The sequence below is a fragment of the Pterocles gutturalis genome, unplaced genomic scaffold (assembly GCF_000699245.1).
Source record: "Pterocles gutturalis isolate BGI_N339 unplaced genomic scaffold, ASM69924v1 scaffold733, whole genome shotgun sequence".
Lineage (NCBI taxonomy): Eukaryota > Metazoa > Chordata > Aves > Pterocliformes > Pteroclidae > Pterocles > Pterocles gutturalis.
This window is the reverse complement of record NW_010120426.1, coordinates 16,358-41,262: the sequence shown is the minus strand read 5'-3', so window position 1 is coordinate 41,262 and position 24,905 is coordinate 16,358. Positions and strand designations below refer to the sequence as shown.

General features: G+C 39.7%; 1 protein-coding gene across 1 annotated transcript in view; it reads left to right on the top strand.

Annotated features, from left to right (window-relative positions):
* LOC104464245 (von Willebrand factor D and EGF domain-containing protein-like) overlaps positions 1 to 18,011 on the top strand; it is a gene marked incomplete at its 3' end in the record, with an annotated part of 110,023 nt that extends 92,012 nt beyond the window's left edge. The window contains exons 20-21 of the mRNA XM_010076898.1: positions 17,035 to 17,130; positions 17,916 to 18,011. Coding sequence (XP_010075200.1) covers positions 17,035 to 17,130; positions 17,916 to 18,011 — 192 coding nt within the window. The remainder of the gene's footprint in view (positions 1 to 17,034; positions 17,131 to 17,915) is intronic.
* Between the last annotated feature and the right edge of the window lie 6,894 nt (positions 18,012 to 24,905).

Sequence of the window (24,905 nt, the reverse complement as noted above, 5' to 3'; positions counted from 1 at the left end):
ATGACACCTACATTAGCAATGAGCTATAGTGAAATAACCATACTTCAGAAACTGTTGCATTAACAACATACGCTGTTTGGATCAAAGATAACCTTCAAATTCTGCACTAATGCTGCTTAGCTTGGATGTAGGGATGCCGACCCCTCTTCTAAACTGCAACCTCAATTCAATGCACATTGTGCACAGCTAAATGGACACACTGTTTGTCATTGCCAACGTGCTGGCAACAGTGAAAAACCCATCTCATTAAACTAGATCTCAATTAGCAGAACTGACTACGAACTTTTGTGACATAGCATCTGAAAACTTATTATCGAAATTCCTTGCTTGTTATTTTCTATATTAGAAAGAAATTATAGATAGTTGTCAACCTAATCAGTTGAAATTGTGGTGAATTCCACAAAAGCATGATTTCAGTGAGAGTATTTATATGTGCTTATACGGTATTAAAATAAATTCATTACTGGTCTCCAGCAAGGCATAGTTCAGACAGTTTCTTGGCTTTCATATGTAAAGTAACCCATTTTTATGTGTTTACAGCCCAAAACAACATAATTATAGTTTTAGACCATCTACTTCTTGAATAGAATAAAAGGAGAATTTGAGTAAAATATTCAAATTTAAGCCGTTTTTTCTTTGAAGAAATATTATGGATTTTCTTTTGAAGAAATGTTATGAACATTCTTTATAATCTATTATTACAGTTCTAAAGAATTCTACATGGATGTTTCAGAGAATTAGACAGGGATGCTTCAGAGATGATCTGTCTTGATTTAGACTTTTTTGTATATATATCTATCAACCTGTTCAAGCCATGAGAGAGTCTGAAGGCCCATGAGGCATCATCAGATAAGAACACAGTTCTTATTAATTTTTCTATATCTCTCACGGTGCTAAGAAGAATTAAAATATACTGCCAATTCCTGAAAATATAATTTAGTTTGATGAACTCTATCTTAACGCTCTCTTTGTAGTTGCTGAAATAATAGAGTTGCAGGCTCAAATAATTGGAGAAGGTAGAACACAAAGAGGAGAGGTAAAAGTTCAGCCCTGAAAGATGGACAAGGGATAATGAAAGAAAGGACGATAAAACTGTTACCAGGGAGTTAAGTGGGTGATCCATGGTGTTTTGAAACACAACCACACTTCTCCTTGGCTTCCTGTTTTGTTAGCTGGATATTCAGAGAAAAGTACAGGAAGAGCACTTCTGAAAACTGCAGCAGAGAATGGGTCAGACCCGAGGAACGTAAAGAGCACAGGAAGAGATCTGGTAACAAAGGAGCAAGAGGAGCAGGTCTCCTGTGCGAGGGGTGAGAGTACATCAAACGTGGTGAGTTTTTCCCACCCCTAAGAGAGAACTTTTCAATGAAATCTTGAAATAAACTGGAAGGTAGGAAAGGTGTGTGAGAAAACATTGTTTGTAAAAACATAGCTGGTTTGTAAATCTCCGTGTACAATCCAAAAAAAAAGATACTGATAGAAAAATATTGATAAAGGGAAAAAATCCTTGTTTGGAGAGCGTGCTCGTATCTTTGCAATGAGTAATTCTTATACCATTTTTCAAAACACTGTCTCTGGTGATCCTGACGTTAAAATGTCTATTGAAAACTTACAGAAAACATCACAAAAGTAAAAAAAATCCAAAAACCCAACAGAGTCTGCAAACAAAGTGCACAAACTGTTATTTTCCTCAAAGGCACATTTTTCTGTACAGCTGTCATCATGTCCATTGCCTTTTTGCACCATTCTTGCACTTTGCCAGCATATGATGACAACTTTGATATTGTAAACTGTTTCATTACTTTCAGACTTGAGTGTTATTCTACAAATATAATAATGATTAATATCATGATTCTATGATTCTAAATCTAGTTTACAGCCCAATATTAGAATTATCTATTCAGGATACCTAAAAAGGAGCTGATCATTTAAAGTCTATGGGGAAATCTGGCTTAAAGGAATATAAACTAAGGCAGTATTAATGCCCAACTCTTTTAAGTTTTTTGTTTCTCTTGATCCCTAAATTATAATGTTTTCTACTGAAAAAGATTTAGAAAGCATTTCATATAAGGAAAGGGCTATACATAAGCAAAATCATTTTAAGGCATTGTTTTGGTATTTGTTGAATATGAGAAGGATTATCTTTAATTTTATGCATTCCCTGACATATCTTTGATATGAAAATATTCTCTGACATGTAGTCGGTAATATCATTTCTATGTTTATGAACTTTTTGTTTAATGGCTGAGCATCTCAGAAACCCCATTTTGTTTAAATACATCAGCTAATGAATCAAAATGTCAATTATGTTGCTCTGAAAACCTAGAGTCAAATTAACTATGCATTGATGTAAATACAAAAGGACCTTAAAGCAACCTAAGCAAACACGCTATCTCTTCTTGAGGTCATATTTTCCCATATACTCACACAGGATTTCAACATCCCAGAACTGGAAAAGGATCTCCTTGATGGGAGAGTCTGGACCCCATTCCCTTTGTGGGAATCATTTACTCTGAATGCAGGGAGGTTTGTAAACAGAGTGCAGTGGGTAAGCTGGCTGAAGTTCCCAGGTTTTCTCCTCCACCAAAAGCATTGTGTTAGAGCAGAATGATTTTGTATTTCATCCACACAAAACAAATTTGCGTTGCAAATTATGAATGGTGTTACAGATTTGTGAATGTGCAGCTGCAGACACGTTTGACAAACCAGAGGCCAAAGCAGAGGAACAGTTATAATCAGAAGTAGCTGGCTGATGCAGGCTCCGTTAAATATTCCCTGTTGCTCATGATTTTGGTAGGTGAAGGGGAAGCAAATTGCTCACCAGGCAGCAACATCAGCAACAAAATCTCATTTTCTGTCAGGCTGAAACATAGCTCAGGGACCGCGAACTAGATGTTCACCTTTTAATTTCATCATTAAAGCAACAAGGGAGTAAATTTACCCATCACAGAAGTGGTGGTTTGAGAGCACAGATTTCACTAAGACTGGATGTGCCTGTACGGATGGATACGGAGTTGTGGGACCGCTTTGCTCACATGCTGACCTGTCTGGATGCAAGGCAGCACAGGTTCACAAGCTGTCTCTCTCTGTTAGCCCAGCACAAGCTAAATAGCCTGGTCGGATCATGCTGTCTGCCTATGCACAGCTAGTGGCTCGCACGCAGCTCCACATCTCTGTCTGATATGTGAATTCCAGATCTGGGCACCTCCTAAATAAAGGTTATCACCCATTTCCTCTATTTCCATGTTTTTCAAAGTAGGGATTAGCTTTTGCCTTCCAGTGCCTTGTGTGTTCCTAAACACTTTTACAAGATATTTGACTTTTCTGGTTTTGACATAAAAAGTAGGTAAAGGATCATGAGCTCTAAACTTAAGCTCCTATCTAAATTTAAGTTAATATCTCAATCTCAGTGAGTCTTTAAAATGCTTTTGCTTCTACAAAAATAATCCTGGAAGTACACCCTTTGTAAATCTCAGGAAGTTGAAGCTCTACCTTACTTAAAGGAGCTGAGGAATTTATTCTGGGAGTTACTGCTTGTAAGATAACGGACATCGGTGACTGGGAAGTTCAACCAACTTCTCAATGTGGAGAAATTACATATGCTTAAGGAAAAGGAAGGGAGAATCAAAGCTATATTTTTTAATATTTGGGAGAGGGGAGCTGTTAAGGTATGCTTGGATGGATAAAGAAAAGATTTAGGAATTAAACACACTCTGACTAGCAAAGAAAGTTATGCCAGAACTTAATCAAATAAAATGTCAGATTAAGGATTGACGGAAAAACAGAATTTCCCTAGAGCTTCCTATTGACAGCTGCTCTGTTTCCCCTTTCTCACCAAGTAAATACAGGGAAAAAAAAATTAATGTGAAAAAGTAGAGAGAAATTAGATGATCTCTAATACTCTGGTAACAAGACTTCTTAGACCAGTGTAATTTTTCTATTCACTCTTGACATTTTAAATAAGATTTATGTGCCGGTAGATGTTTCAAATTTTAAATGATGACCCACATAGTGTAATATGTCAGAAGAGCATTTCTCTGTCGACATTCTTCTGAATGAGAAATGTGCTACACAGCATGTACTACTAAATGTTAATAGCTCTAAAACTACACAAATTGTAAATTTATCGAATTGTGTTAATAATGAGATGAGTTCTTAAACTATTCACAGAATTCTGAAATAGTTGTAACCTGATCAGAATTAAAAGTGCCCATAATACTCTGAACTGACAGGTGTAAGAGACCACAGAAAGATGATCTTGCTAAGGAGAAGGAGCCAGTCTCCACCTGAAGAATAGTCTGGTTTGGGGCACTTTGTTAGATTAAAGGAGAGAGCAGCACTTGAGATCACATGGCGATGCTTATAGCGTCTCCCCCATGTCATTGCATTAAAAAGTTACACTTACATTTAAAAAACAGAATGTTAATTTTCTAATTCTAATAGCTGCGAAGAGAAGCATGGCAATGGAAAGGTAATAACTACTCATGTCTACAAGAGGCTTAAGCAAGTGTTTGAGGCATCATGGGTCAGGATGGGTCTGTTTCCAAGGCACAGGGCTTGGGAAGAAAGGTATGGAGGTGTGGAAGTCTAAGGCCAGTGAGGACTCGAGTGAGCAGCACAGAGGAATATGATAACCAACCTGGTCCACCCTGTCCCAGGCAGGGTTTGAAACTAGTGCTTCTTCTCTGGGAACAGAAGTGTGGCAGCCAGAAGGAGATGTGATTTCTCTTAATTCAAGTCTGGATGTGGCCTTTTTCTGAAAGCCTGTTCAAAAAAAAAAAAAAAAAAAAAAATAAAAAGCCAGAAACTCAGAAGGGAGAAAATATATTAGATTTCTTTTCTGTGTTTCAGTGTTGCTATCTCACCCTGGGTTTAAGAGAGTGTCGACTGCCTGCTCTGTTTGTGAACTGCTGTTTTCACTAGCTTATATAGTCATTTTATTGCTTTCAGAATGAACATGATCCTCTTCAGCTACAGATATCTAGTAGTTCGCTATCAAACGCAATTCAAGTGGGAGAAGAAATCAGAATTTGCTGTGCCTTAACTCCATGAAGGCTTTGGCAAGCATGAACTAGAGACTGGTTATGATGATTCTGATTCATGCGTTTAGCGCAAGAGGCACAAAATATCTGAAACACCGGGCGAACCGAAAGCTGGGGTTCTCATGTGGGGGAACTCCTGCACCACACAGATGGAAAGTGTCCCGGTGTTGAGCTGGATGAGGGATGTTAAACTTCTGTATTGGAAATTTGCCCTCTGTCACCCTTGTTCTAATCTTCCCCAGATAGGGGAGACAACAGAGGAATCCATCTTCTCGGGGCCTGATCCATCCTGGCACGATGCTGTGCTAACAGTGGTGTAACTCCATTGATACGAACGGAGCTCCCGCCATGCACAGCTGGAGCAAAGCAGCAGGTTCTCAGCCTCTTATCTACCTCTGTGAAAAATAAACTCAATCGTTCCACTGCTGCACATTTCCCCGTTAGTATAGGCTGAAATACTGAGAGGTAGTGAAAATGTATTTTTGTACCGTCATATAACCTTGAGCACTTTGCCTTGTCATTTTTTTGTTATTTTCATCCAGTCCAATATGTAATCATACAGTGGCATCACAGAGAAAACCAGATTCATGCAATCACACTTCTGCATCGATAATGGGTTATACATTTGAAGATATTGATCTACTGCAAGGAAAATAAATTGAAGTAATACAGGATTTGAGAAAGCTGCTGACTGCAGACAACTGAGGCTGCAATTTTTTGGTATACTTCTTTGTTTTAGCTTATTTAGATATCTGGAAAACTGCAGAAAGAAATCTTCGGGCATTCCAGAGAAAATCTATCATATTCGAATCTTAACTAAATTGCACAGTATCTCTATAAGTAAAAATCTGAAACAATGAAAACTGAGAGGACACTGAAGTCACCACATCTGAAAAATGCCAACATCTTACGTAGTTTGGTGGCCTGTAGAAAGTGGATGAGGGATCTTGATCAGTATGTAACATAATGAACAATCAACCAAATTGTATCCCTACTTTTTGTTTGTGGTCTTATTTGAGGTATAAAAACTTTATTGTCATGGGACAATATTATTGTTATGGGAATGTCATAAACAGGGGAGGCTGAAGCTTATTTGCAGGATGAGTATATCACCTACAGCACCTGATAAAGACATAAAAGTTCTCCCTTTCTCAGGCAGGCAGTCTGATCCCCTTACTAGTTACTAAAATTTAGTTAGGAGGAAAACCCCTTTAATTACGCCACAGTGAGAGGAACTCAAAGCTATAATCAGGGCTCATTTTGGAAATCTGTCTGAGAGGTCATTCCTGTCAATTTCTGGTCCCTGACTCGAGTTTTCTAAAGGCAGCGATGATCATCTATTACTGATAATTTTCTGTGGGGATATTTCTTTAATCTTTCATTCCTTTCTAAAAATCCTTTGGCACCTCCTGTCCTCTCATGCTCTTTTTGCTGATGTCCTCCCTGCTGCACCATCTCTTTTCTTCCATTCTTTGTACTTCATCATTCATCAGCCTTACTTTGGACAGCAAAATCCATGTATTTACCTACTGCTTTACTAAATGCCACGTATTTACCTACTGATGTCCAGAGCTTGATCCAGTACCATTGTAAAACTTCAAAGCATCATGCTTCAAGGCAATAAAAACTCATCAGCCACCAGCAGAATGACACTGTTTAGGAGCCAAATCAACACAATGTTGGATGCCAGGGTTTGCTTTGATCTAGTCAATGCTCTAACTTTCATTTTGACCTTTGCTAAGCATCCTAATCTCTTTTCTTGCTAACTATGGCTAATTTCTACATCAATAGGAGTTTTGAGAAAGTGATTAATATTTATATTTAAAAGGAAGAGGTACATCTCGCATGGGGTTAACCCTAGAACCAAGTGAGGTTTTTTGTTCAGGATCCAATAAATTCCATTTCCTATGGAGTGAGTACGCCAGAACTGGTTAAAAATAGCTTCTTCCATTCATTAGAGTTAGCAGATGGCCATTAATCTTCCTGAAAGTATTGATTCAAACTACTCGTCTCCACTTTCAAGGCCCTTCAAAGACTACCCTCTCCCCATCTATCATTCCTCCTTACACAAGTGAAAAAGTGGCTGGCTTTGTAACAAGTGGGTGACAGTTACAAACCAGCAGCCTCTCTTACATGCTGCCCCTCACGTCTGGAGGGAGCCGTACACAGTATTAACAAAGCTTTTCCATTTGTCTCCTTTAAATGCTTTCCTAAAATTTTCCTTTGCCATAAGGACTACAATAGCATTACATAATTATACATTGGTGTGGTGGGACTAGAGTCTCTCTCGGACACGATCTTGCCAAGGACCATCTTAACATTTGTTTATTTCTCCACCTCTGATATCTGTCTGTCCCAAACCGCAATCTCTCGTCTTACTCCTAGACTTCAAGAGCTTGAATGTAAAGTCTCTGCATTCTGTCCTGTCTAGCAGAACATTTCCCAGCACACTGTCACAACATTGACAGTTAATAAGAAACAAATATTAGCTCAGGTGGTGAACAACTGTAGGGTACACCACAGAGAGGCATACATGTGCCCTAGCATATATGATAAATTAACTCTTTTATTTCTAGAATTTATGTTCTGTTGTCTGCTCATAAACTAAATGTTCACTGTGGTTCCTTTAAAATCTAGACCAGTAAATCTGACTAATGTATATCTTCCTTCCATTCTAGATTCAAGATCTTCCCAAAGCCATGTGGATATTGCTGGAAGAAATGTTGAAGATGCTAGAGGCTCTCATCAGGAAGACATTTTAAAGACATCAGGAATCATATCCTCCCTTCTTTCCCAAACCGAAATTCCAAGACAAGAAACTACATACTTTTTGGAAAGAAACACCACAGCCATTAACAGTCCATCCCTTACAATGAAAGGGAAGACATCCCAAGCTCATACATCATCAGCAAAAAAACCTGATATGGAGTCCACAGCACCTGAGAAACAATCTTTTCTTGAAAAAAGAAGTGACACACACAGTTTCCTTCTGCATGAGGAGCCAGTCCTCAGAGTCACAAGTGCCAGTGTGACAACTCATACCCCTCTCCCTTTTAAACAATACAAACCAGGTACAACCCAGGCTGTTCCTTCTCATCGCAACACAAATGGAAGTTCATTCTTTGCAAGGTCACATACTGTTCAGCAACCTCGTTCCAAGTACGGCTACTCTTCCGGGAAATGGCCCGGTCGAACTGCAATCTCAAAGACTAAACCACCCCAAGATTTCCCAACAGAGCAGCAGAGAGCATCTCCTTCGGGAACACGCCTCACCTCCCCTTTCCATGTAATAGGTTCTTCCCTTGATACTGCTCCCCGCAGTGCTAGCATCCCACCAGGGTCTGCTCTCCCACCAAGGCTTCCAGCACAGACCACAGCAGCCAGAAAGGCAAATAACACAGCAATGGATCATGTGGAACCGGGAAAAACCAGCAGTGGGACTCCTCAGAAAGTCGTTTGCGCTAATATGCCATGTTTCACTGGTGTGCAGTGTGAGCCGGGGGAAGATGGAGGATTTAAATGTGGACCCTGTCCCACGGGATACAGTGGTGATGGAATTACATGTGAAGGTAAGGGGGAAAATCCTCTTTGAAATTCTTTTATAACTTCAAATCTAATAATTCTCCAAAGTAAAATTAAGTTTTATTTATAAATTTGGAGATTTTTCTAGCCAGGATCATTCTGTTTTTCAAAGTCAATTATATTTCAAAATAATAGACAATAATTCTATAACTTCAAAAAAGCTCTTTCTCCTTACAAAAATGACATATTTATTTGATAATATCTAATCTGTTGAAACCAGGGACAGATTGCGATCTTGCTTACCCTTGCTTAAGGCCAGATTCATTCTACTGAAGACATTACATTTGAAAATACATAAAACTTCTGTGGCAAAGAGTAACATTGATTCCATTTGTCTATACAAAAAGGATACTAAGAAAATTGTTCTACTGCCTTAAAAATAACTTTTAAATATCTAATATCTTAAATACAAAACTGAACCTGTCATCTGAAATGTATAGTGCCAGAAGGTTTTTCACAATATATTGACTTATTGATTAGCTTAGAATAACTCAGTAAAACAATAGTATCACGCACATTTTTTGACACAATGAATTCCCTGACTTAGCTATCATTAATTACACCTTTTGTTGAACTCCCTCTGATAAGTTCATCACTAAATTGCCTTTCGCTACAGAAAGTGAAAGTGTTTGTAACATTTATTCCATTCGCTTTCACGTATGGTTTCTCACGCTCTGCACATGGAGCAGGCAGGCGTAGGAGGGTCTTGGCTGCACCGCACTGGGCTGCACGGCTCAGCAGTGGACCTTGCAGGGATTACCTGGTGTGAGCAACATTTCACAGGGGTGTAAAGATCCCCCAGCAAAACTGCAGCCGTCTGAGGTCAGAGCAGTCCTGGAGATATATTACAAAATGTGTGAGAAAAGGTTACTACAATCTTGGGTGCTATAATTTTTACCTGTTTGCACATTTCTGCAGTGCCCCTTCTAAAGGACTTGGCATGAAAGACTGTGTCTTTGACCTCTGTGTTATACCTGGGCCTGGAAAAGTACCAAGTAGCTCCTAGTACTGGGGAGCCCACGGCAGGTTTGACCACAGAATGGCCTCCCTTCAAAGACCAGGCCCATGCACACATGAATATTTACAAATACGGGTGTACAGCTGCTTTGTGCATGTTTAGGATGCCCACCAGTATAGTCCTTAAAACATAAATCTACCTCTGCCTTTTACTGTCTCACAAGACGAGATGTTTTCTTCAATTACTGGTATTACTGCAAATCTCTCTGCAGAGTCCTTAGGATGAAATACTTTATTACCAGCATAATTCTCTGTCTCGGGGCTTGATGACACAATACACAAACATTCTTTATTTATCTCTTGTCACTGCCCATGTCACCCGACTCAATAACAAGCCTGTCAGCTCCCTGCTTCTGCTTCATCCCGAGCCCTTCCCTGTACCTGCGAGCACCCTCCTGGAACGTGGCCAAAAGGATGAAGAGCGCCCATTGTACCTCCAGACATTGATGTCCCTTCCCATGTCAGATGCAGCTGATTCATCACGACAGATGAAGTTGAAAGATGAGGATAATTCCTTGGATTAAGGCCTGTCATAACCTCTCCTATCAGCACCTGACAATGCCCCACCACTGTACCAACTTCCCTCAAAACAGTCGTGCTCTCTAAGAGCAGGATGCAGCCAAATTGAGCAAGTGATCAAAGCTCAGACAAGACCAGCATTTGCAAAATCTCCAGGCTTTGATACAACTTCCGTAGCAAGTGAGCAAAAATGTCAACAGCCTCAGACACTATTGATAGTTGCCACCATCCTATTTGATATCAAAATTCATGGAGATAAAAGAAACAGTCCATCGGTAGCAAGTTTTAATACCTGTGGAGTTAGAAGGGTTATGACCTTTGTTAATCAGAGTGTCTGAAAATACTCTAAGATGATAAATACTTTACCGAGTGATATTTATCTTGTGATAGAAGGTAATTTTTTTTTCCAGTTGTGCAGCTCAAAATCAGTCTTGGAGGACTAGCAGGGACAAAATAAGCATAATCCTGAAAATTAATTTATTTTCTAAAATAAATAATACCAAATTTTATTTCTGTAATATTCTTATTCCTTTGGATAATCCCCTCACTCGTCCCATTACGATTTAGTTGAAAGTCTCCTCCCTCTGCTCTGTCTTCCTGCTTTGGGAATCACAGACTCACAGGAGTCCATGCTGGAAGAGACCTCTGGGAGCCATCAGTTCTAACCTCCTGCCTTCTTTTGGAAGAACACAGCTAGATGTCAGTGTGTTTGGCATCTAAACTGAGATATGTTCAGATGCTCTTAACAATTTCCATTTAGACCACTCCTTTCACTACTGACAACTTTGTCATCTGCAAAAAGTAGAACCTTGCTTTTACCCATCTTGCTTTGGCATAATAAGTATCACAGATTCTTAATTATTTCACTTCTGGCTAATTACTCAGCAGATGAGCTGAGATGAAGTAGTTCCTCAAGGCTCTGCTCATCACTCCCATGCCCTTTCCTACAGCTGGCCAGGTTATCAGCGTGTGGAGCTCTTTACTGCACAAACACAGTACTGGCATTTATCAGTCACCTAATGTTAGGACCAGTCTGCTAAACAGGCTTTGAAAACATCATTTCAGAGTAGGATTTTGGAAATAGCCAATATCACCTAAATACTAAAAAATAAGCAGGAGAAACAAGGCTTACTGTAGTCCACTAGATTCTCCCACACATTCTCTTGAAGAAGATGCTTCCTGGCATTTATGGAGTAAACTCAGCCAAGAGTTCCTCTGGTGATGATGGAAGTTACTGAACACGCAGTTTCCACTCTGAGTGACCTTTTCAAGGATATATACTATAGAACCAATGCATTACTACGGTGCACTCTGAGCAGTTTTACAGAACAGCACCGATCACCTGCCAGAGCGTGCAGCAGAAGTGTCATAACACGGACAGAGCTTTAAACATCTCAGCTCAGTGTGCCAAGCAAATAAAACACTGGTACTTTCGTAATGCATAACTCGTCCAAACAGGATTCTTTTCAGAATGTTGCTGATATTTCATCTAGTGTATTACAAGTGGCAGACGTAACGCATCACTCCGTAACATTTGAAACTCATGCTCTGTACTATTCGTTAGCGTTGTGAGTCACCTGAGAGCAAATACTCGTCATCCTGCCTCTGTTCCCCACTCTACGACAGGGACATAAGCCTGTACTTTCAAAGACACTGTACCCACTGCACAAGGAAATGCTGTTTTTACCCCTGGGCTCGGTTTACTCACTAGGGTCTGTGCATACGGCACTGTCTGAGAGCAGCTGTCGTATTTCTTGAGCTCCTTAGGGTGCCCTAAGGTGGAACATGTCCTTTCCATTCGATAGCACGGTTGAAGTTAATAAAAAATTCTCCTCTGGGCATCATTGTTGTGCTTCTTTCTGAGAGACCTAGACCTGAAGAAAGATAAGCATTTAAGCTCAATTCACAGTCATCCTTGTTTTTACTTCTCTAACCCCAAGTTCATTCATAGGGAGTGTCTGGTTACTAAACTGTATGATTAAAAAGTCACAGACTCAGTTCTGTAGAACACAGAAAATTATTTAAAACTATTTTGGATTAGGTGACAGTTAAAGGCTATTAAATTTCCAGTTTTTAGTAGTCATAAAAGTTCCACAGAATTCCTATGGAAGATAAAGTCATGCTACTTTAGAAACATTTTTCCTAAAAATGTTAAGTCAGTAAAACTCTGGGATGTTTTACAAGTTTTGCACAGTATTTTCTGAGGGAAGGGGAAGTCTAGAACGGTAGTAGTCATGCTTTCTGCTCAAGAGTTAAAAACACACCATTGCCTTGACATTACAAAACCACTATTCAAACCACAGGATTTTCAACATAATGGGAAAGAGCATAATTGGGAAAGATTATGACCTAAGGATGCACAGCTGGATGAAACAATGCAAAAAAAATCAGGTAGCTGACATTTGTCTGTTATGACATTTTTACACCCAGAAAGCGCTACCATATCAGACTAAAATTCTCAATATAACTCAGCATATCTCAAATGACAACCAAAAGCAGGTGTCTGGCAGTAAATGGAAAGGATACTGTCCAGAGGAGTCCCTCAGTGAGTTATATGCTTCAAAAACGATGCCTTTGAACATTACCCTGTCCAACCTTTCCAAGCCACATCCGATTTTTCACTTTTCTGTCCTATCCCCCTAAGTCATGTCTTTCCTAAAGACCTAATCTATTTATTTGTTCTTCATACAAAAGCTCTTCTACAACTTTGGTTGTCCCTGTCACATTTTTCTGCATCTTTTCCACTTTTACTATGTCTTCTCTGAGCTGGGGGATCAGACCTGAACACAGTATTTAAGATGCAGCTCACCATGGATACAGACCATAATAAAGCCTGGCATTTTGTACTCTGCTCATTTCTTAACAATTCCTAACACTTCATTTGCTTTTTTGACTACAGATGAGCATTCAGCTGACATTTCACAAAACAAAATCCATTAGTACCACCTAACCAGAACCATTGTGTGCACTTGTATTCCCAATTGATTCAGTCACGTTAATCTTGTTAATTTTCTGTTTGGTAAGATGGATATTTATCTCATAACTGTCCTCTGGACTGCCGGATTATTTAAATATGCATATGAGTTATTTTAATAGCACTAGGACATACTTTAAGCCTGTGCGTTGTTTCTTTTATGTGAGTATCTTACCTGCAAAAGAAAGGCTTCAATCCACAGCTGTTCGAAAGAAAAAACAATAACCTGGCTAGCCTGCAACATAACTTTCTTATTTTTTTCCCCTCCCTTGTGCTTCACTTATTCAAACTTCATCTGTACACTTAGGAAATGGATTAATGGATCTTTGAAATAAAATAAATAATGTACAATGATTGCATGAAACAACTCAGACTACGGTCCTTCCAATGAAGTTTGTCCTGACCTGACTGGTTTTCAATTTTTCAAATGGAACTGCATGTAATGTTCTCAGCCCTCCGAGCCTGGCTTTAGCAGTGTGTGCCCAGGACCTCACACGCCGGATGGCACAGGGAGTTTTCTTGCTGTTGAGATATTAAGCAATAACTCTGTCCTGGAAGCCACCTGCTGATTAGACTAAATCAAAAACGGAGGAAACAACACAGCATCTGGTATTCCTGAGTACCCCCAAAGTTATCATACAGAAACTTATAAAAAGTGCACGATCTCATTTTAATGGAAAAAAGTAGTTTTGGGATATTTCCCAAAAAGCCCTTTCAAAGAAAACAATAATGGGCTTTTCCATTTTCACCTCCAGATTTTAGACTATAAACATAAACATACATACATTTGACAGCAAGATTGACCATTTGCAGCAATGTTTTCCTCTTTCCTGTCATTTTCTACCATCTAAAACCGCTTAGTGTAAAAACACTGCAATACCTTTGTACAATTTAGCAAATGTTTATGGAAAAAAAAAAAATTCATTCCAGAAGATGAAAGATAGAAGTTTCAGAAAATAGTTTGACACAAACAGTATGTTTCTATTATGGAGGGAAATGTCTTTTAGGTGAATATTACTCCTGCTTTCACATTGCAGCCAGCGTTCAGTTTTTATGTTTTGCTATTTACCTGTAATAGAATACTTTTAAATATTTTACCATTAAATGTCACCATAAGAGCTAAACATTTTAATATCCAAAATACCGTGTTCTTTTTTGACAGTTCAGATGCATCTTGAAATGTGTAAAGGCCAGATGGAAAGTACTCTATTCAAATGGACACATTTGCTTTAAGTACGAGATACAAAACATGCTGAAATCAAGCAAAATATGTTTGAATGCCACTGTGCTTGGCACAGCACTCAGGCACCTGGAGGTTTTATGCAACCATCATCCTGCAGAAAAGGCAATCACATTTCACGTACTTCAGAAAGAGCGGTGTATTTTCCCAGGTTTTGTGTTTCTCCATCTCCAGGCAGAGAATATTATCCAATTCTACATCCTGTTAATTTCTAGTTGCAAAGAAACCCCTTTATAAGCAAGTCCTGTGCTCAGCCAAGCCCAGCAGAATGGAGACATTTCAGATGGAGGTGTGTGCAGCTGATGGGTGGGCACCCTCCTTTCAGAGCCCTGCACCTGCCATGGGCTCCAGTGAGATGGAAACATGGGTCGTTTATAACTGTAGTACTGCAATTTCAAAAGAATAACAAATTTCTTGGAAAACATCCTAAATTTCTTTCACTTTCTTCCACTTTCCATTTCATCACAGACTGCTACCTGCTATTCACCCTAATAGCCCGAGACCTCGACCTTCCTGAGCCTCTGACCTGCTCCAAAAACTGCTGCTGGTGGCTGGATTAGAAAAACTTTGGGAAAGTTTAACACTAGCTGCTTAAATGGGTCTAAATCAGATCTATTCAGTTGCCCAGACAATGTCAATTTTTTTTTTAATTCTTATTTTCTCCCAGATGTACTCCTCAAATTTCAGCTAAACACATGCTGAATTGCAAATCTTTAAACCTTATAGCCTATCAAATCAAAACTAAATTTAGCTTAATGACATTCTCAGCATGTATAGTATGGATCTAAACTATTTCTAGCAAGTTTTCTGTTCTCAGGCATTTCAAATTCTAAAGTTATTTTAATGCAGCATTGAAAATTTCACTGTTAAAACAGTCTGGTAACAGGAAATGTAAATACTGAAGTACCTGAAGAGCAGGTCTAATACCAAATATATTTCTTAATGCTATTTGTGTCCAAATTGTTTATTTAACGGTACTTTCTGGGCGCTTGTCTTCTTAACTGCAATTGGAAAATGTGTGGTGGCTTTCACAACTTTTTTGGATGGCAAAGTTCATATACAATAACTACAACTGAAGACTTAGTGATATCGTCTGTGGTTAGAAGGACCTAGTGCATGAGCTTTCTTTAAACTGTCTGGTGCCACAAGTATTTGTCCTTCATGTAGCTTTCCAATTACGCAGTCCATTTTCCAGTTTTAAGAACAAAATGTGGTGCATTAGGGTAACAATACTTAAAATGAAAGATGCTTTGTTTCATACCACTTCAGCTTCGTTTTGCATTTTCCTTGGAACAACCTTGCTCAGCTTCGGATCCATTATAAAAGACAAAACTCTGCCAGTACAGCGTGCCAAAGTACAACATTTTTCTTTGTATTCACTTCCCAAGCCCAAGGAAAGATATTTTTCATTCTGTTATATGAGGTGGCTTTTTTTTCCAAAGACATGAGAGCCAGCTGACACACATGCCTTGCCCTGCTCCTGCACACAGCACTTCTTTTTTTTAGAATGTCAGTGGTCATCTTCTACCTTCAGTGGTCTTCTCTCCTTCTGTCTGGCATTTGATGTACAAAACTGCCTTTTACTGGAGGGCTACAAGTAGAAGTATTCATGACAGCTGATGTCCTTAGATGTCAGGTTTAAGAAGCTAAACCTTCCAGGCTGCCTGCACAATGAAGCCATTAGGCTCATAATGGTCGATATTTAAAAAACAAAGAAGGGTCTACTGCAAATAACCTATTTCAGGAGCTGCAGTACTTCCCAGCTTTATGCAATACACCAGCTCATCCTCTTTCTTCCACAGAACGACATTGCATGTTGCAATATGTCAAGTGCTTTGTCTGCAGACCTCACAGTACTTATTAAACATTTAAATTGTTGCTTAAATGTTTGTCATTTTGCTGACAAATTCCCATACAACTCTTTTCTATAGAGAAGAAACCCTTCATCTCTGCTCTAGTCTTGTGACACCTGTTAAGGCTTACTGAACATCCACAGGGGACATTTATAGAGGGATGAGCAAAGTCATAGAATCATAGAATCATAGAATGACCCGGGTTGGAAGGGACCTCAAGGATCATGTAGTTCCAACCCCCCTGCCTGGCAGGGCCACCAAACATACACATTTACTAGATCAGGTTGCCCAGGGCCCCGTCCAACCTGGCCTTGAACACCTCCAAGGACGGGGCATCCACAACCTCCCTGGGCAGCCTGTTCCAGGGCCTAACCACTCTCCTAGTAAAGAACTTCCCCCTAACATCCAACCTAAATCTTCCCTCCTTCAACTTGTATCCATTTCCCCTAGTCCTGCTATTGTCGGCCCTTTCAAAGAGTTTACTCCCTTCCTGGGTGTAGATTCCCTTCAGGTATTGAAAGGCTGCAATGAGGTCACCCCGCAGCCTTCTCTTCCCCAGGCTGAACAAGCCTAACTCCCTCAGCCTGTCCTCATAGGGGAGGTGCTCCAGCCCCCTGATCGTCTTCGTGGCCCTCCTCTGGACCCTCTCCAAAATCTCTATGTCTTTCTTGTACTGAGGGCTTCACACCTGGACACAGTATTAACTACATTTCTACTTGATCCATCCTTAGACTTCAAAAATACATACTTAAAAATGTGCATGCATATTTGAATGGTATTTTTTTTTTCTCATTTTTATACTTGCAGCGCAGTGTGATCCACCATGTGCGAACGGAGGAACTTGTCTGTCTCAAAATACTTGCTCTTGTGCTTATGGATTTGTTGGTCCTCGATGTGAAACAAGTATGTGTGAACTCATTCAGGCTTTTCTCCTCATTGCATGATTGAATTTGCATAAAATTAGAAGACAAAAAAAATCTTTTTATTTTTCCATATTTCTCCTTAAAATGATGATTTAATACAGCAAGGAAATCCAAGTATAACATATAGAAGTAATAAAGTAGCTAAACTATTCCAGAGCATGTATTTACCAGCAGCATAGTCGTATTGTGTAAAAATATCTATATCAACATTTTCTAAATACAAAGTGCTTCTGGAAAAAACAAACAAACAAGTAAAAACCTTCATGTTATTTATAGTAACACTTATGAAATTCAAGGCTGTGTAAGCGAATGCAGCAATGCTAATTTTAGAACACAAAAGGACAACCATACCTATTAGGAGTCAGGTTATTGTGCAATGCAAGTTACAAAAGAGGTTCAATCTATAGAACATCTAGGGAAAAAATCAGCCTTCAAACCCTTCTGTATTAGCTGAATAGTGAAACGTATGCAGCTTCATATTACACTCCTTGCTGCTTATTTAAATATCAGGTTGCCCTTGACAGGAATATAATTTTCTCTCTGAACCAGGGTAGCTGGAATACCTAAAAAGCAAAGAATTTTAGATATGAGACTTCTGATGGAAAGAATGGGTAGAAAAGAGAAGGAAAACCAAGGAAAGAGACAGAGTTATCCCTCAGTTTTCCTCTTGGACTAATACTATTAGTTATTTGCTGCAATAGAGCAGCTTTAGGATCTGCATCAGTGTTACCGGTAAGAGATTTTGACTCTTTGTGTATTTCCCAGTGGTGTGTAACAGACACTGTCACAACGGTGGGGTCTGCGTGTCACCGGATGAGTGCAAATGCAGAAATGGATGGAGCAGCCCTTCTTGCGAAACAGGTAAGTGGTTAGAAATGAGTGGGCTCATTTCGTTTGCTGCCTGAAATCCAAGTGATTCCTGCAATTCAGTGGTTGGAGAGGGAATTGCTTAAAGTATTAAAATGTAAGAACAGGAGACCTAGTGAAGGGTAGAACCCTGGAAGGCTTTGGGTTTATGTAAGTATTCATAAGTTTAGATGCTTATCTAAATCCCAGGGTCACATAGAGTAAACCTACAAACAAAACCTTTTTGCAGCTATTTTAAGCTCATGTGATTCTGGAATTTCTTCTCAGCACACACAAAACTGAAAATGAAACTATGCAGCATTTCAGAAGTTACAGCCTTTCTAAGTGCTTGGTAGCTTCTGAAAATGAGAATTCTCAGTGGAGACTTTGGAGATCTGTTGATTTACAGTCTCAGCTGCCATGGACATAACCTCACTTGTTGTTGGTCTTGTCCATGGAGAGCCCAAATCACAAGCCCTGCCCCACGCCCTGCAGATGAGGGCAATGCAACCATCAGCGATGCTCATGATCTGTGCAACTTCCAGTTTCCATTGCTTTTAACCCTACGCATTTCTGTCAAGGTATGGAGGTGGGGCAGAAGGAACAAAGGTTTGGCTTTTGACGATTTTTAACAGGATACAGCGAAATCTGAACTTAAAAGTACAGATAATGGAGACAGGGATAGAAGGAGGCCAGTTTAAGTTAGGACAAGCAAACGTGGCTTCTGGTGCTAGGTCAGCAACTACAGATGCACTTCTGATCCTGCACAGTCGAAGGAAGAAAAGTGAACATAGAAGGGTTCAGAAACTGAGACTGGCTGCTCAGGTTTTTGTGGTCCAGTTCCTGGATTCAGTTTCACCACTTCAGAAGATGGCTTGTGACTGTAGGAGAATAAACAAGAGCCAGTTCACAAAGGAGACTGTAACCATTCACCCCCGATGTTAACCATCCTGCTGCTGCCAGAATTCACACTGCTCCTCCTCCTGTGTTCCATACCTGCAGAGTACCTACAAAGGCATCCACAGAAGCATGCACGCTCAGGGAAAAGCCACCTCCACCTCTCCGTACAAAATGACAGGGTGAGGACTGGAACTAGGTACCCATTTCTAGTCCAGACTTATAGTTTTGAACCCTGTTTTGAATAGATCCAGCTCAGACCTTTCTCTCAGAGCAGACAGCTGAAAGCTGGAGTACGTATTTTCCTCCAAAGGCACAGTAACCACAGCACGCACCTGGGCATGCAAAATAGTGAAATAGTAAAAGGAGCAAGAAGGAGGAGTACCTTAATCAGTGCCAAACCTCAAGGCTACAGAGGCACTCTGCCTCTGCCACTGTGAATATTAAATGACTGAGATACCTTCAGCCTCCCTTACCTTTCCTAGAAGGTGAGAGATGTCATTTTAACCTCCATCTCACTGAGATTGCTCTTCCAGTGTTGAAATGCCAGACCCACTGAGGACACATAAATTAACTTAGTTAAGATCCACAGTAAATGACTGGGGCTGCCACTAGTTATTCTGGTTCCCACTCTCTCCTCTTTTTCCTGCCTGAGATTACTCTCCTTGAGATCTGCAAATTTATTTTGCGGTGGCTTTAAACAGGATTATTCCAAGAGTAGGACAAGCCACAGCAGCAGAAGCAGTAATTTCCAACCCAGAACAGCAGCAGGATGTTTCTGTCTGCCAGTGCCTTTGGTGAGAGGCTATCAGGCTCACCTCTCCAGCGCTGTTTTGTGTGCACTACATGGAGTATTTTGTGGATACTGCTGGAGTTTCCTGACTTGAGTGCTGTGCCTCTGGATGAACATAGATATAGAAAGAAAAAGAAAAGAAAAAAAAAAAGGGACTTAGGGGACTTCACCAATGTAAATATAAACACTGACAATGTGCGAACATTTGTGAACTAGCCAGGACAATGAGGTAACTAACCCAAATTCCCCATTAGAAATGAATAAAGTCCATTTTGACTTCATAAGTGATTGCTGCTTAGTCAGAAAAGCCTCTCATTGAGACCACAATTTTACTTTTTTTCTCTTTCCAAATTGACATTTTATTTCTCCTTTAGTTCATCTGAAACATTTTAGTGACCCTTAATTTACTTGAGCGTAAATGTATTTAATTTATTTAATGGGCTATTCTGTAAGATACTGAAAGACAAAGAGAATAGAAGGGAAAAGATGGTTTTAAAGTGTCACTCTGCTTTACAATGGAAACTTTATCAGATTCCTTATTCTTCACACAGTGACTTCCCAACTAAACTAATCTGCAATTCTAATGCCTTTTTTTTTTCAACAGTCAGGTACTTGCTGCATAGAAATATGCAAGACAGCTTTTAATTCCTAATGCCTCTTGTATCACCTACCGTAATAACAGATAAATAAAGAGGCAGAGGGAGCTCAGGCAGTGGCTTTGCTCGTGATGCATGAGCCAATACATTGTGGGAACTGGCATTTAAATGAGGCAGAACAAACGGAGGTTTTGCGGCACACACCTATTCAACTTCAGGGAAATGCCATGATGTTCTTCTGCTGAACTCGGACAAAGCAGCAAATGGTTAATATCTCATCTCCAGGTTATCCAATGCAATTTACATTTTACCACCTTGGGATCAGGGTTGGTGAGGATACTAAAGTGGAAGCAACAGAACTGTGCAGATCAAAGGAAGGCATCAGAAATAACGATCAAATTATATTTTATTTCATCCCCCAAGCTATGCTAAAACACCACCGAAATGCTCCCACTGTGTTGACAATGAATAAATGCCACAGCACAACTGACCAACAAGGATTGTATGAAATTTATCACAATATTACCAGAAATGCTTATTCTAATGTCATGTGCAGCAGCACAAGTGTACCTACTCTAGAAAAGTCAAAATTATAAGAGATTCATAAAGTTATCTGACATTCCCATACAGCCGTGTGCAATCCTGTGTGCCTGAATGGAGGAATCTGCATACGGCCAAATATGTGCTCATGTCCTCACGGTTTCTATGGGCCACAGTGCCAGCGAGGTAAGAAAGTTCTATTTATCATCTTGATAAAGGATCCAGGCTTAAAATATAAACACTGGTCTATGGTATTACCTGCCCCCACATGAAGTATATCCAGAGATTTTCCTTGTCATAACTCCCTGTGCTCTCCTTTGACGTTACAGTCTGTTATAAATCCGCATTATGTTGTTCTTAATGGTATTGTGAAGGAGTAAGCACTTATTTATGACAGCATTAATGATAACTAAACAATTAATCTAAAACTATCTGAAATCAGTGATATCACTAATTGGCAACTATTCAATTAAATGTTAAAGTATGGCTCCACTTTTTTCATTTTGCATACTCTGTAGTGTGTACTATCCTGTTTTTCAGAGCCAGATGATAATTTATCTTCACATGGGGCTCACAATATCACCTACTTGACCATCCTAGAGTCTAGTGGATGGGAGACTTGTATAGCACTTCCTCAGACCCCTGCTCAATGATCTGATCAAATATCACTCTGCCTGACATAGAGCAGGACCTGATTTTGAATCCCTCTCCTAAAGGGGAGAGTGCTAAACTAAGGCCAACAGTATCCTGAGCTTCTTGCTCACTTTGTGGTGCAAAAGTCAAATTAATGCATACTTTAACTACCCATTAGCCCAGACAGAACAGACGCAAGACAGAAACTTATGTTTAGAGCTCAAATAGCTGGAAGACCCCTGTGCTTATACCACTTGCTTTTCACTTTTTTGAGCATGGATCTAATAACCCCTCCTGAGTTTGGGAATATAAATACACTTATTACAAACCCAAACTATTTCAATATTAAAAGCTCTTTTCTCTTGCTCGCTCTCTTTTGTTTCCCTGGAGTTCCTAGATGAATGCAATCCCAATGCATATTTTTGCAAGTGAATGACTCACACACAAAAATCTAATTGCAAATGGAGCTTGCTGGAAGCTCTTTGTTTTTGTGATGTTGGGCTTGAAGGAGAGAGTGAAAATGGTACAGACTTGTTAATTCGATGATCTTTTTCTTGCCATTCAACATAGAAGGTGCTTTTCCACATGTAGGTGATTTGGAATTTTTATTCTTAAGTGTTATGGTTTAGACAGAACTAAAACTTGAAAATAAATATCCACATTTGTGGAGTATGGAAGTGATATGGGAAGAGAGTAGATGGACGCTGAAGAAAAGCAAAGACCTTCCTCCTGCTTCATTGAGGAAGGGGAAAATAATAGTGCCAGAACAAAGTTAGTAAATATCAAACACTGATCTATATTTCAACTATGCCACTTAACTGCAGGTGTCTAAAAGAGACCCTTAGTTGCTAGGACTCATGTCCCACATTCTTTCCACAAACAAGAGGGAATCAGGATCTCCAGCTAGGCATCTACCCAGATCACCCTTTGGAGAGATACCTTCCCTACCCTGACCAAAGAAAAAGCCTCTGCAGACTGGTCTCCCAACACAGACACCTAGATAAGGAGCCTGTATGTAAGCAACGTTGATCCCCTGTGTGATTTCTGTGCATGAAACTTTTCCTTTCACTAGCTGTTTGCACTCCCCCTTGCAAGAACGGTGGTCACTGCATTCGAACCAACGTGTGCTCCTGTGCCGAAGGCCACACTGGAAGAAGGTGTCAGAAAAGTAAGTTACAAACTTCCCTTTGTTTTCCAATGTTCTTTGACTCATAACAGTTTCTCTCCATGTTGTGCATCTTCAACAGAATATTTTGTCTGGATTTATGCCATGATCTCCCGTATTTCTATCAGAGAGACAGCACTACGTTATGTCAAAAAACAACCTGTTAATTAGAAGAACATTAAGTCAAGTCAATGTTGAGAGTAGAACATTTTGCTAGAATCCTCTCTAAATATTTCATGCATTCAGAATGAGTAACACTCCTATTTGCAGATAAATCAGTTATTTTGCATTAAAGATTTTTGGGGAAAAAATCAAAGCCAAAGGCAGAGCAGCTGACTGAGATCCTTAAAAATATCAGAACATCATACATCCAGCTTAATTAAGACAGTTGGTTAATAACGCTTCAGCCTTGCCTTTGTTCTTGTCACTGAAAACTCCCTCTTCACCTTAGCATTTGTATTGATATTCAATTCTTCTGTTCTTCTGGGGAAATAGGTTATTTTGGCATTTTTACAGACTATTGCTCAACAATATCTGTCACCCAGGGAGTTTAGGATATGTATGTGAAAACTTTTTTTTATATTCTTTTTTTTTTATTCTTTCTTAACCAGTTTGAAATTGGCAAAAGGGGAGCTGTGAAAACAACCGTTCTTGGCAGGAAGAATCTGTACTTTCCAGAGCACTTTATGTCTCTCACACACAGAGAAAAAAAGCTAGTAAAAAATTCCTTCCAGCAACAAAAGCCCTCTGAATCCCCATCCTAGAGATCTCCCCTCCTTCAGCAGGGAGAATCACGATGCACAATTCTTCCTGGCTGCAAAGTACACAATTGAATAGTCTGTTCTGGCAGGAACAAGCTGGAGGGAAGAAGGGAAGGAAAAAACCTTATGTTTGGCATCTTGTCTTTGAGGTTAGAGAACATTAGGAAAGTGCGGTTTCCAGCTTTAAACGTGCTACCACATCTCCAGGCAGATGAAAGGGAAAAGAGGTGATCGTGATTGCAGTCTAGCAAAGCACTCCCCAAAATGCTCTAGCTGCTCCCAACCCACGGCATGTTTCTTTCCACTTTCCAAAAGTTGATGAGGTTTTGTTGCCCATCTTGGCATAAACTTTTGCAAAACAAAAGTTTTGTGATATTATGAAAATATTTTTCTTCTGTCCAATCTCAGCCTCCATTCTACTTCAATAGCCACTATATAGTCTGTTTTATTGAGTTTAGTGTTATAAAAACTTAAAGAAAGGACCTTGGTCTATGATGACTGAAGAGAAACATAAATAAGTAGAAGGCAAATGCTACTATTTCCTTGCTCTTACTGGCCACTGACTGTTAACAGGTAAAAAATGTTGAGTATTATTTTTTTCTTGCTTAAAATCAATGGCACATGGGAGAGGTATCATGATCCATAGAAAGAACGAGTTTATTCACAGGATCTTCACAGCAAGCAGTTGCTGTTAGAGCTTTATGTCTTATCGTTGCTGCCATATGAAATAGCTTCTCTCTCCTCTGCCCGAGGATCCAGCTTTCTCCACTCCTCTGGAGCAAAGGGCTGCAAGGCACACAGCAGCTGGGAGTCTCAGCTGAGCTCCGCAAACCTTCCCCCACAAACAAACCAGAGAAAACTGGTGCTCGTATCACTGAATTCTGCCCTTGGTCCATACATCTCAGAGGTCAAATGCCAAAGGCATTTCATACCTTTTTTCCGTATGATTTTAGATGATTTTCAATCAGGCATTGACCTGATCAAAAGGTATTGATCCACTGATCAGCTTTTCTGCCCTTGGTCCATACATCTCAGAGGTCAAATGCCAAAGGCATTTCATACCTTATTTCCGTATGATTTTAGATGATTTTCAATCAGGCATTGACCTGATCAGTGGATCAGCTTCCGTACTTGGCATACACTGAAAGGCTAGGAGTATGCACATAGACACTTCTTCCTGACTGATTTACACACAGACAAATGAAAAAGTCAAAAATAAATTCCTAGTGTAAAGAAGTTCCACTACCCAACCCCTTTTCATTAAGTAAAACAATTTAAAAGTACTACAATGTCCATTTTACATCCCAAAAAGAGCTAGTATATCATGTAGCTCCTTCTGTCTCATTTGCAGTGTCACTAGCAGTATATATACACTTATTTACACAATTATCAAATTGATTTTGATAATCCTGCAGCCACTTGGGCCAATGACTCTGTGGAGATGAGACCAGCCCCACGGGCCACGTGCCTGAAGGCTCAGAAACCCATTTGGGAGACGATCTCTGCAGTGCCTCTGCTAACTTT